This window comes from Suncus etruscus, chromosome 5, assembly GCF_024139225.1.
Source record: "Suncus etruscus isolate mSunEtr1 chromosome 5, mSunEtr1.pri.cur, whole genome shotgun sequence".
In the NCBI taxonomy this organism is placed as follows: Eukaryota; Metazoa; Chordata; class Mammalia; order Eulipotyphla; family Soricidae; genus Suncus; species Suncus etruscus.
This window is the reverse complement of record NC_064852.1, coordinates 64,017,320-64,030,894: the sequence shown is the minus strand read 5'-3', so window position 1 is coordinate 64,030,894 and position 13,575 is coordinate 64,017,320. Positions and strand designations below refer to the sequence as shown.

Here is a 13,575-nt window from a genome sequence, read left to right as displayed (position 1 = left end):
AACCTGACCTCTCCGCTTTGCTCCGCAGCCCTGCACATCACCTAGACAATAAAAAGTGCCAACCATCTATTTAACCTCTCAGATAAGGAGTTTAGAGAAGAAATATGGTAATGTTCATAGAACTCAAAGAAAGCATAGATCGAGCTGAACTGTTTATAAATAAGAATCAAGAGGATATGAAAATAGAAATAAGAAAACTCCAAACTGAAATAACAAGATGGAAAACCCAGTAGTCAAAATGAAAACCTCACTGGAAAGACTCTGCAACAGAGTAACAGCAGCTGAAGACTAAATCAATGAGCTGGAAGATGAGATGCATAAGAACTCCATAAAATTCATAATCATAAATCAATAGGAACCCTACATTTGAGAGTCACTAGCTAATGACACCTCAGAAATGTATAGAACAAATGTGATTGATTATTCTCTCTAAACAGTGCCCTTTAAGCATAGATGCATATTGTAAAGAAAAAGACTGGGTGTCTTTGACTCAGTCATGGCATGCTCTTTCCATACCAATTTTTCTTTCCTATTGAGCTTAACCTGAAAGTCCTTGAAAGAGAAAATTTTTCCTATCAGTAGAACTTATGAGGTCTGAGAATCTTGGGGGGTTAATTTGGGTTTGGAATGGGTTGTAGAATATTCCAAAAAATATTTAAGGATTAAAAAAGCCCAAATTTCCCTAGCAGCAGCTGTTCCAGAGATGCCATCTCAACACTGAGATGCTGGATAAGGAAGGGGAAAGGGGCTGGTTGTTGGAACACTGCTGATTTATAATGCGGCTGCCTAAGGTTTTCTCTGCTTTGTGACTACACATATAAACATTTATAGTTTCCTTTCCTCAACCTGCTCTGTTGCAGGAATCCTCTGAGAGTAAGTGGCTTGGGAACTCTCCCATTATGGAATCTAATGTAATTATTCATTAAGACTGATTTTCACATAAGGCCGTTTGCGGCCCTCTGCACAACATTTTGTGGCCCTGGACTAGAGGAATCTTTTTTTGTTTTGTTTTAATTGTTTGAGTCACACCCCCCAATGTTCAAGGCTTACTACTGACTTTGCACTCAAGGATCACCCCAACTTTGCCTCCTGCGGCCCCCAGGAAAATTGAGTTTGAGACCCCTGACATAAGGTGAAGAAAAGCCATAAAATTATTTCACTCGGTAGGCTAAAACAATCTACTTTATCTACATTTACCTGTAACAGTAAACTAAATTCAAAGAAGGGCTTTGTTTTGGCTAAAGTTGAAGTATAGAAAACATAATGTGGCTTTTCTTTCAGTCCAAGTTCTAGCTTTTGGCAAGACAATTGCAGAATTCTAACTGAAGAGGCAGAAAGATCTGTAGTGATGGAAGTATTGTAAAAATTCCAGGAATCTGAAGTTGAGTTAGCAGAGCTGAGTACTGTCAGTTTCTCTTTCTACTGATATCTTTTTCCTTCAGAGCAAACTTCTTCCTAAAGATCTCAGTGATTAAGGATGGATGTTCTTCCTTTAAGAAACTGGCTCAGCATTTGCTCTATTAGATCTGGTAGTCTCTCAGAATCCCCATCACATCTGCAAAGCTGCTGGTCTTGAACAGACATACATAATTTTCAGACTAGCTGCAGGTAGCTTTCTTTGTGTTATGATTTACATTTATGGCTGGCTAAACAAAGCTGGGAACCTCCCCTGAGCCAAGAAGCTCAAAAACTTCTCAGTAATGTTACTAATGTCAAAGGAGGTTTTATTTATTTATCATTATTTCCAAAGTACGTTTTAAAGTGGAATAAAGATCTAAAACAAGGTAAAGGAGAAGAGACATTAAACTTTCTGGTGAGAGAAAATCTGGTATCAATGAAGTTATATCAGGTGTCATTAGGCTATGTAGGAAACTGAGCACAGCTTGCAACTCTGTAGCGTGACAGAGAGCTGACAACCCATCTCCCGTGTAGACTGAGCAGTGAGGTATTGCACTTCATAACAACACTTGGCTTCCAGTTGTGCTTTGTGATACTAGTGGTACCAATCCTGTTTTGGGCATGTCTCCTCTTCATCCACAGCAATCCACAAGGTGCCAAATAGAGTAGGCTGGGGGCATACCCCTTAGACAGGTCAGAGGTGTTGAGTGGAGTCTCAGGGATACCCAGAGATAGCTTCATGAACAGTTTGATTCCCACACCTCAAATTACACTGTTAACAGATTCTTTAACTTATTTTGACCAGGTGAGGATAGTTAGGGAGGTGAGAGGCACAACTCCTTTGCATCAGGTACACTAGATTTCACTTCCTCAAGATTCCTTCTATCATAACAAGTATCTGAGCCTCAATTGCTCTCATTTATGCTAACCCCCTAGAAGCAGTTCGTTTAGGATTTTTGGGGGAGGGCATACCCAATAGTGCTCAGGTATTACTCCTGGCTCTGTACTCAAGTCATTCCTGGTGGTGCTCAGGGGACCATATCGGATGCCAGTGATCAAACTCTAGTTGGTCACATGAAAGGCGACCACCCTACCCCTTGTTCTATCACTCTGGCCCCAGGCTTAGTATTTTTTTAAGCATCTCTGAAATGAAAACTTATTTTTCCAAGTCCATCATTTCTTGATAATACATATCTAAGCTTAGGAAACCTTCATTCTGAGACAGTAAATAATTTGTTCACATTTCTTTCAAGACTCCATTTTTGGGAAGTGAGTCATACCTTGAAATGCCAGGGAATAGAGCAGGGTTGGCTGCCTACTACCTTAATACTCTATTATCCATCTGGCCCCAAGACTCTACTTTTTTACACTTATATTTTGATTTTAGTAAAACTTAAGTTCACATCAAGAATTACCTAACAAAAAAAAAAAAACAATTACCTAATATATGGATCTGCTTAAAAATGTATATCTGTGTAGGCATATAGATGAAAGATAATTTTCGATCGATGAAATTTTCTAATATTACATAGGAAAAAAAGTTACAATACTGCTATCTCCATAATGGGTCAGAAGTCTTCCTACAATTGATGTAGTCCCGATAGTGAACCCAAATATTCACTAGATAATGTTTCATCTTTAATGATTTCAAAGGTTATCTTTTTTTTTTTTTTTTTTGGTTTTTGGGCCACACCCGGCAGTGCTCAGGGGACCAATTGGGACACCGGGATTCGACCCAACCACCTTAGGTCCTGGGTCGGCTGCTTGCAAGGCAAATGCTGCTGCTGTGGTATCTCTCCGGCCCCCAAAGGTTATCTTTAACTCTAAACAAAATGCTAATATTTATTTCTATTGATTTCTGGAATAAAGCTATTCTGTTTCATTGCTCCATTTAGGCTTATGTTAATATTCTAGCACCAAGCTATTTTAATACTAATATTTTTCAGTATCTAAAAGTTTTAATTATCTTTCAGGGTTAGCCTTTTACCTAAAAAGAATGATTCTCAAAACTCATACTCATTCCTTCTTATTCCAAATGACAATGGTATAATGAAAAATAAACTTACATTTATATAATTTGCATTGATATAGTCTTCATTACTCTTTAAAATCACCCGTGTAGCATCATCTGAAAAATTTAAAGGAATTATTTTTTAAAATTTAAAACAAAATTAACATTAATAAATTTATGTTAAAAATATTCATAACATAGAGGGTAGGTAAAAACTTACAAGGTGAAATATCTCTGTATCTATTTTTGGAAATGTTCTGAGGTAATTTGGCACAAGACATGGTCATTCCTGGCTTTTTGCGATATAGTTGCTAAAAAAAAAACATACAAACAAAAGAAAAGAACAAGCTGAGTCCAGAAAGATATCAAGGCCAACTATTTCGTTTTTCAGAAGTTTCTTTCTTTGTAATTTTGTGTCACACTTGATGATGCTCAGGGGTTACTCCTGATGGAGTTGTTCACAGAGGTACTGAGAGATCTTACAGGATAGGGAAGAGAATCCAGGCCTCCTACATACAAAGCATGTACTTTTCTTGCACGCTGAGCTATCTCCCCGGCTTCTCAGAATAGTCTCTGCTAGTAAGAAACAGGATCACCCCTGCCAAAAGACAACTTGTAACTTATAATTAGGATAGAACAGTTAAGAAATCTTGATATGAGGGCTGGAAAGTACAGCAAATTAAGCTGTACAATAGGTAAGCCGCTTGCCTTTCATGTGATTGATGTGGGTCCAATTCCTGGTATCCCAAATAGTCGAGAAAATATTGGCAGGGATGACTCTTGAGTGCAGAGCCAGGAGTAACCCTTGAGCACCACAAAACAAAAGTATTCTTTTTTTTTTCTTGGTTTTTGGGTCAAACCTGGCAGCACTCAGGGTTACTCCTGGCTCTACGCTCAGAAATTGCTCCTGGCAGACTTGGGAGATCATATTGGATGCCGGGATTCGAACCACTGTCCATCTGCATCCAAGGCAAATGCCTTACCTCCATGCTATCTCTCCGGTCCCATAAAACAAAGTATTCTTGATGTGAATTAGAAAATATCGGTAGGGGGCCTGGAGAGATAGCACAGCGGTGCTTGTCTTGCAAGCAGCCGATCCAGAACCTAAGGTGGTTGGTTCGAATCCCGGTGTCTCATATGGTCCCCTGTGCCTGCCAGGAGCTATTTCTGAGCAGACAGCCAGAAGTAACCCCTGAGCACCGCCGGGTGTGACCAAAAACCAAAAAAAAAAAGAAAATATTGGTAGGGATCGGAGGGATAGCATGGAGGAAGGATGTTGCCTTGCATGCAGGAGGATGGTGGTTCAGATCCCAGCATCCCATGTGGTCTCCAGAGTCTGCCAGGAGCGACTTCTGAGCGTGGAGCCAGGAGTAACCCCTGAGTGCTGCTGGGTATGACCCGAAAACCAAAAAAAAAAAAAAAATGGGTAAACATTTTTTCTATACAACAATATTACTTACATCAAATTGTGTCAGGACTGTTCCAGTGATGAGCCCCTCGGATAGCTGAATCATTGATTCCCGCAGGGAATAGTCATCCTGATGAATGTTATCTAGTGGGGCTTTCTCGGGAATGTACTGAAAGTCTGGCTCATTTTCTAGCTTTTCTTCCACTACATCATAAACAGCTAAAAAGAAAAAAAAAAAAACAAAGTAAATAAAGGCCACATGAAAATTTTAACAAAGTGGCAAGAGGAATTTACCAGATATTTTATTAATTCTATGTCAAGAGAAATAAATTATTTACTTATAGCTTATCAAATCTGATTCTAGTGCTACAGTGCAGGAATAAAAATGGCTGTTGAATTGAAGAGCTTTGCTGTATTTATGGAGAAAAGAAGTGTTCTTGGCTATATTACTGAAAATGTAACTTGAAATAACGTAAGAAAAAGCTGCTTTTTGTTTTGAAAAGATTTGACTTTAATTTTCAGAACTTAGGAACAGTATATAAATTTCTCTAAATATTAAACATCGCATAAAAATTGAACAAAGTATGTCCAAGTCTTTTTCCTTGACATGTGTCAAACCATCTGGGAGGTCAGCTTTCAAATGAGAAGTCTAGACAGAATTTATGGTGAGGGTAGTATGAGTAGAACCTGACTCCAATCTGGACTAAGGCCAATTCGACCTATTTTTATATTCTCAATTCCATAATTTAACTTGGCAGGGGGTATCATGTTGTTATAAACACAGATATAAACACCTGAGCGAATATGTAGATATTTAAAAATAAATAAATATGTAAATACATATGTAAATATGTAAATTTGCTCTTCAGCAAATTTCTGCCTCTTACTAATGGAACTGATTTAGGGACGCGCATACCCACAGATCTAAGGAATGATCTAAGGGAAGTAGTCACACAGGATCAGGATGTGATGTGGAAATATCTATGCACAGAACTGAGATTTGAAAAAAGTTGTCAAGAAAAGAATAGGAGGTCACAAATGCATGTTCTCTTGGTCCTACAAAATCTTGAGAATCAGAGAAGAGAGAGCTCTTCAAAGCAGAGGCACCCAAAAGAATTTGGTTTAATCCATTCCCTTTTGGGTGGGGGAACTACTCAGTGACTCCCTGGAAATCCCTCTTCTTTAAGTAAACAAAGAGAAAGCAGTCTCCTCCCTCTAATTGCCTCCTAAGGGTATCATCAACTTGAATCATTCTAGCACTACACCCTATAGGGGGCAATATTGACACTGAGAAAGTAGGCATCTTCTGTCCCTGTTTGAGGTTTGTTTCCTGCTAAAATGAGTATGTATACATTTTGAAAAGAACACATTTCTCAAATGAAATGAAAAAGCCAAAAGTCCCTGATTCAATGTATGTCTGAAACCCAAATATGAAGGACTTTGTAAAACACAATGGTTTTAATCAAATAAAATTTAAAAGAAAAAAAGTCAAAAGAGTATAAATTGCATTCTATCTAAAAAATAACCATAATTATCGCTTCTGATCCTTTTGGCGAAGATCAAGTATAGTTAAAAAAATAACCTGTAATTAAAGAAGAGAAAATAAGTTCTTTGATTTCCTGGTACTTTTCAAACATAATTTAAAATCTTCATTACATACTATATAAAAAAAGGACATGTTGAAAGCATAGATTGAGCACATTTTCATTTAAAACTGCAATAGAGGAGCCAGAGCAATAGCACAGCAGTAGGGCATTTGCCTTACACGCGGCTGACACAGGATGAACCTGGGTTCAATCCCCGACATCCCATATGGTACCCAAGCCAGGTAGTGATTTCTGAGTACATAGCCAGGAGTAACCCCTGAAGGTCCCCAGGTGTGGCTCAAAAACCAAATAAACCTGTAATAGAAAGTTCATTTGCCATGAAGACATAGCTAATTGTTTTCCTAGTTCACTGTATAAATCAGCTGATTTAGGGCTGTAAGGATTATGGTTTTTGAATACATAAGAGTTTGTGTCATATTCTAATTCTGTACTGACCATAAATTTGTGAGCAAATAATTCAGTGTATTGGGGTAGGAGTGGTAGCACAGTGGTAGGGCATTTGCCTTGCATGTGTCTGACCCAGGACAGGCACCTGTTTGATCTCTGGCATCCAATATGGTTCCCCCAGGCAGGATTTCTGAGCTCAGAGCCAGGAATAATCCCTGAGTGCCACAGGGCTTGACCCAAAACAAAACAATAATTAAGTGTATATCTTCACATCCCAGTGTCAAATAAAAATGATAGGAATACATCTAGTTCATTGAAAGGCTATAAAAATTAAATGAAAATATGTAAAAGTTACTAAATATATGGCTATCATTAATAATTATGAGCAATTTTCATTATCGAGTACTTTTTGATATTATTAAATAAACACTGAACAAAAATCAAAAGATTGTTTTCAGTACAAACAAAATTTGGGGGCTAGAGCAATAGCACAGAGGTAGGGTGTTTGCCTTGCACGCAATTGATCTAGGAGAAACCTTGGTTCGATCCCTTGGTGACCCATATGATCCACCGAGCCAGGCAATTTCTGAGCGCATAGCCAGGACTAACCCCTTAGAGTCACAGGATGTGGACCCCCCAAAATAATTTGCTCTATGTGACAGAAAAGAATTAATAATAAACCACCTGTTTGATTTTTTTCTTTGTAGGTTAGAAGTCATACCTAGAGGTGCTTCAGAGCTTATTTCTGGCTCCGAGCTCAGGAGTGACTTCTGGTGGAGACTGAAAAATGATGCATGGTACCAGGGATTGAACCGGGTCTGCCACATAGGCCCTCCAGCACAATGTCAGATTCTTCTTGTTTGTATTGGGCCACACCTGGTGACACTCAAGGGTTACTCCTGGCTATGCGCTCAGAAATCACTCCTGGCTTGGGGGACCATATGGGATGCGGGATTTGAACCACTGTCCTTTCTGGATCAGTTGCAAACAAGGCAAATGCCCTACTGCTGTACTATCGCTCTGGCCCCACATATCAGAATCTTTAAGATCAAAGCAAAATGTTCTTAAAAGTATTTAAATTTGGGGCCGGAGAGATAGCATGGAGGTACGGCATTTGCCTTTCATGCAGGAGGTCATCGGTTCGAATCCCGGCATCCCATATGGTCCCCGTGCCTGCCTGGTGTAATTTCTGAGCCTGGAGCCAGGAATTACCCCTGAGCACTGCCGAGTGTGACCCAAAAACCACCAAAAAAAAAAAAAAGTATTTAAATTTGTTTACAAAGGAAATTCTAGATCACAAAGAGAGTAGAAAAATAAATTTATATATTCCAATTGTAAATTGTATTCAAGAGGTAAAATTAAATTTTTTTTTTTGTTTTTTGTTTTTGGGCCACACCCGGCTTTGCTCAGAGGTTACTCCTGGCTGTCTGCTCAGAAATAGCTCCTGGCAGGCATGGGGGACCATATGGGACACTGGGATTCGAACCAACCACCTTTGGTCCTGGATCGGCTGCTTGCAAGGCAAACACCACTGTGCTATCTCTCCGGGCCCGATAAAATTAATTTTTTAACAGGGGTGGGGGGCTGTAGAAACCATGAATCAAACAGGGGTACATATATATGTCAAAACATGAGCTTTACATCAAACTACATACCTTTCCTTTGCCTTATTTTGGCTTATATTTTCTTTTTAAAGAAAATTTTCTTTTTCTTTTTTCTTTTTTTTTGGTTTTTGGGCCACACCCGGCTTTGCTCAGGGGTTACTCCTGGCTGTCTGCTCAGAAATAGTTCCTGGCAGGCACGGGGGACCATATGGGACACCGGGATTTGAACCAACCACCTTTGGTCCTGGATCGGCTGCTTGCAAGGCAAATGCCAGTGTGCTATCTCTCTGGGCCCTTTAAAGGAAATTTCACCCTTATTCTATTCTTGTTGCTGTTGTTTATTGAGATGATGGGGGTTATCTACTGGACGGAAGTACTCACAAACTAAGGTGAAGTGCACTTGTGATCATGCTGCTGTTAGAGGCCCCAGTAGAATTAAATTTATCATGTGAGGTGTGCTGGGGATGGGACTCAAGCTTCATGTCTGCAAAGCAGGCCAAGCCACATCCTTAAGTCTCTCTTAAACTTGTTTTAAAAGAACTTAAAACTTTCATGAAGTTGTGTGTAGAAGGGGAATAGGTAGAAATCTAATTATATCTTACTTTGCTATGGTATGCATTCAGTAACTGGTAATATGGCATAAATCAATAATTACTCTTGAGGCTAACATTGACAAGAAGACAAACTGGAAAAATGGAACATATCTAATACTGGAAAAAGGATATGTTTAATACTGGAATAAAGGTATGCAAGAATGTTTTCCCCAGACAAGATGAATAGTGTTGAGGGAATCTGAAATAATGTCACATGAATGCTGGATAAAGGATCTGGACTCATTAAATTGGAGTGGAATTTCTGGTAAAAGTAACTATGGTCGGGGCCCGGGCGGTGGCGCTAAAGGTAAGGTGCCTGCCTTGCCTGCGCTAGCCTTGGACGGACCGCGGTTCGATCCCCCGGTGTCCCATATGGTCCCCCAAGCCAGGAGCAACTTCTGAGCACATAGCCAGGAGTAACCCCTGAGCGTTACCGGGTGTGGCCCAAAAACCAAAAAAAAAAAAAAAAAAAAAAAAAAAAGTAACTATGGTCAAAAAATAGGTCAGAGGAATTGAACTTTATTGCAATAAATTATTTTTTATTAATTTATTCTGCACAACACAAAGAGACTAAGATTAGTAATATGAACTTAAAAGTTCAAATAAAAGGGCCGGAGAAATAGCATGGAGGTAGTGCATTTGCCTTGCATGCAGAAGAATGGTGGTTCAAAACCTGGCATCCCATATGGTCACCGAGCCTGCCAGAAGCAATTTCTGAGCATAGAGCCAGGAGTAACCCCTGAGCACTACTGGGTGTGACCCAAAAACCAAAAATCAAAACCAAAAAAACAAAAACAAAAACAAAAACCAATTAAGGGGCCAGAGAAATAGCATGAAGGGTGTTTGCCTTGCATGGCAGAAGGATGTTGGTTTGAATCCCAGCATCCTATATGGTCCCCCGAGCCTGCCAGGAGCAATTCTGAGCATAGAGCCAGGAGTAACCCCTGAATGCTGCCAGGTATGACCCAACCCCCCCCCCCCACCAAAAAAGTTCAAACTATTCAAAGGGAAACGACCTGCTTCCAGAGTCGCCTAAGTGGTTCACTTTGGCAAGATTATTGGAACTGTAGAGGAAAGCTAAGCAATCAATCAAGTTCAGTGTGCTAAGGTTTCCCAAAGTTAGTACAGAGTACTGCTGAATGTGCTCCCTGCAGGCCCATCAAATAAAACAAAACACAAAACCCCAAAACCAAAAACTAAAAAAAAAACCATAAACTTAGAACCCTATGAACAATTAACAAGTTAGTTGTCCAGATCAGAAAATGGCATGATTAGGCAAATACATACATTCCTGAAAACGAACAGGATTAAAAAACAAAACTTTGGTGGGTGTTCCCCCTGGCTTAGGGGACCATATGGAGTGCTAGAGATCAAACCTAGTTGGCTGTGTGCAAAGCAAGTGTAATAACTCTGGCTCCTCTGTTACTTTTTCTTTTCCTTTAATACTTCACAACAACTTCACAGGCCCCTAAAAAAGTTTTAATTATAGCTTGTTATTGTTTTCTAAAAAATTAAGAGAGTTCAAAATTTACAGGATACTAACTACTTCTCAGACAACTGGGGGAAGAGGAATGTCATTTAGTTATGGTAAGTCAGAAGAGGATTTTGTCAGTTATGACATTTGGATAGAGATTTAATGTTAAATAAAGTGAGGAGATAAGTCAGACAAAAATTGAAGAGAAAGGGGACCGGAACAATAGCATAGTAAGTAGCCTTGCATGCAGCTGACCTGGGTTCAACAGTATCCGATATGGCTCCCTGAGCCTGCCAGGAGTAATCCCTGAATGCTACCATCTATGCCCCCCCCCACGCCATAAAAAAATAAAAATAAAAAAGTTTTTGGAAGGAACAGCAAGAAAGTTAGCATGGAATAGAGAATGGTAAAAAAAAAAAAAAGCTGTGTGGTAAGAAAGGGAGAACAAGACTTTAAAATTTATTTCAAATGTGGATGGAAGCATTATGCTTTGGAGCAGGAAACTGCTAATATATGACAAGTTAAAAAAAAAAAGCACTGTTTTTTTGGGGGGGAGGGGGTTCAAACCCAGTAGTGCTAGGACTGCTCAATACTGGGCAAAATTACTCTTCACTCAGACCACGTAATGCTGCAGATCAAATCTGTACAAAGTAACTGCTCCAGCACTTTGAGCTATCTTTAGACTATGATTTTTGTTTTAAAGAACCTACTACTGTGTTTAGTACTAAATACTATTTGATTATGAAAACTATCCAGTGCTACACACAGTACTTACCATTAGGCCGAACTAGAAGTACAAGTTCCCCAGAATGTCTTTCACAGCTAGCTTTAATAAACAGAACCACCTGATCATGAGTATGTTCTGTAATATCCCGACCGTTGATCAGTACAACTTGGTCCCCTTCATTCAATCGAGGGACACAGAGGTCAGCCTGTAATGTAATAAGGTTTTCAGATTTGTACTTGGATTTCGAAAAGGTTCAAGAATTAGCAGACTAAAATGACCAATAGTAATGCTTCTATTCATCCATTTATCTAGGGTTTTTTTTGTTTGTTTTTTGGGTCACACCAGGCAGTGCTCATGGGCTACTCCTGGCTCTATGCTCCGAAATTGCTCCCGGCAGGCTCGGGTGACCACATGGGATGCTGGGATTTGAACCACTATCCTTCTGCATGCAAGGCAAACGGCCCAACACTGTGCTATCTCTCCGGCTCCCAGTTTTTTGTTTTTAAAGAAGAAATCTAGCTTTCCCATGAAGATACCATTTTTTCATCTTCATGAAACAACTTTTTCTGCAACCATAATAGATGACTAAATATACAGGTAAAACTGACAATCTCAAGGTGCATACATATGGAAGCTCTTGCTTTGCAGTGTTGAAAATAATAAATTCTAATGATTACAGGTTATTTAGCTAAATAACACTCTCATTATGGCACAAATTTTAGTTACAATATACTAATTTTTTTGAATATCTACATAAAGTATAAACTTCAATGCTAGATGTCAGTTAAAAAATAATCACTAACTTTTTTTTTAATATGGAAAGCTTCACGAATTTCCGTGTCATCCTTGCACAGGGGCCATGCTAATCTTCTCTGTCTCGTTCCGTTTTAGTATATGTGCTGCCGAAGCGAGCACAATAATCACTAACTTTTTTTTTTTTTTTTTGGTTTTTGGGCCACACCCGGCGTTGCTCAAGGGTGACTCCTGGCTGTCTGCTCAGAAATAGCTCCTGGCAGGCACGGGGGACCATATGGGACACCGGGATTCGAACCAACCACCTTTGGTCCTAGATCGGCTGCTTGCAAGGCAAACGCCGCTGTGCTATCTCTCCGGGCCCAATAATCACTAACTTGCAACCATCACTCCTGCTGAATCATTCTATGTTGGCTCTTCTCATACTCCCCCCAAATGTGGACTATTGCTTGCTACTCGATTCAGCTCCAGAAGGACCCATAGCTCGAGGACACTACCTGATCTCTTACTGCGGCAAACCATTTCTTTCTTTTTTTTTTTTTCTTTTTGTTGTTTTTGTTTACTTTTTTTTTTTTTTTGGGTCACACCCGGCAGTGCTCAGGGGTTACTCCTGGCTGTTTGCTCAGAAATAGCTCCTGGCAGGCACGGGAGACCATATGGGACACTGGGATTCGAACCAACCACCTTTGGTCCTGGAGCGGCTGCTTGCAAGGCAAACGCCGCTGTGCTATCTCTCCAGGCCCGGCAAACCATTTCTTAAACTCAGTAAGATCATGATGTGGGCTGAAAAGTTGCCCTGGATCTCATCGCCACAAGAATATCTCAAAAGACTTAATGAATAGGGCGGGCGGTGGCGCTAGAGGTAAGGTGTCTGCCTTGCCTGCGCTAGCCTAGGACGGACCGCGGTTTGATCCCCTGGGGTCCCATATGGTCCCCCAAGTCAGGAGCGACTTCTGAGTGCATAGCCAGGAGTAACCCCTGAGTGTCACCGGGTGTGGCCCAAACCCCCCCAAAAAAAAAGACTTAATGAAGATATCTATATTTTTCTGTATGTTCAATACCTGAATAATTATACCTCTTAGTGTATTTATTTCTAAATGTAAAGGTAGCCTCCTCCATTCATTTTTAAAAATTGTTTTATTATTTTTATATATTTATGATTATTACTATTTTTTAATTTAGCTTGTTTTGGTTCTGCTTGGTATAAAATTCTAGAGAAAAAGTCTAGTTTGGGATAAAAGCTCATGTCAAAACCAGGGCACAGAGAATGTATTGCCTGTCATTCTTACCCCCAAATGCACCAGAAAAAAAAACACCATTCCCTTTTGCATAGGCATACTAAAGAAGGAGAAATATTTTTGTTTTGTTGTTTTGTTTTTTGTTTGTTTGTTTGTTTTTGGGTCACACCCAGTGGTGCTCAGGGGTCACTCCTGACTCTGTGCTCAGAAATCGCTCCTGGCAGGCACGGGACCATATGGGATGCCGGGATTCGAACCGTTAGTCCTGGGTCAGCCGCTTGCGAGGCAAACACCCTACTGCTGTGCTATTTCTCCAGCCCTAAGAAGGGAGATATTATGTATAGTAACAAATTTTACCTACTAGGGATAAGAACC

At 39.9% G+C, this 13,575-nt stretch overlaps 1 protein-coding gene and 1 non-coding gene across 2 annotated transcripts in view; both read right to left on the bottom strand.

Moving 5' to 3' along the window:
• Positions 1-13,575, bottom strand: part of PTPN4 (protein tyrosine phosphatase non-receptor type 4) — a 210,422-nt gene that overhangs the window by 22,916 nt on the left and 173,931 nt on the right. The window contains exons 19-22 of the mRNA XM_049773139.1: positions 11,258-11,414; positions 4,870-5,036; positions 3,630-3,720; positions 3,465-3,526 (exon numbers count right to left, since the gene is read on the bottom strand). Coding sequence (XP_049629096.1) covers positions 3,465-3,526; positions 3,630-3,720; positions 4,870-5,036; positions 11,258-11,414 — 477 coding nt within the window. The remainder of the gene's footprint in view (positions 1-3,464; positions 3,527-3,629; positions 3,721-4,869; positions 5,037-11,257; positions 11,415-13,575) is intronic.
• Positions 12,019-12,124, bottom strand: LOC126010716 (U6 spliceosomal RNA). The gene has a single exon (XR_007496729.1). It is a non-coding gene; the product is annotated as a U6 spliceosomal RNA (small nuclear RNA).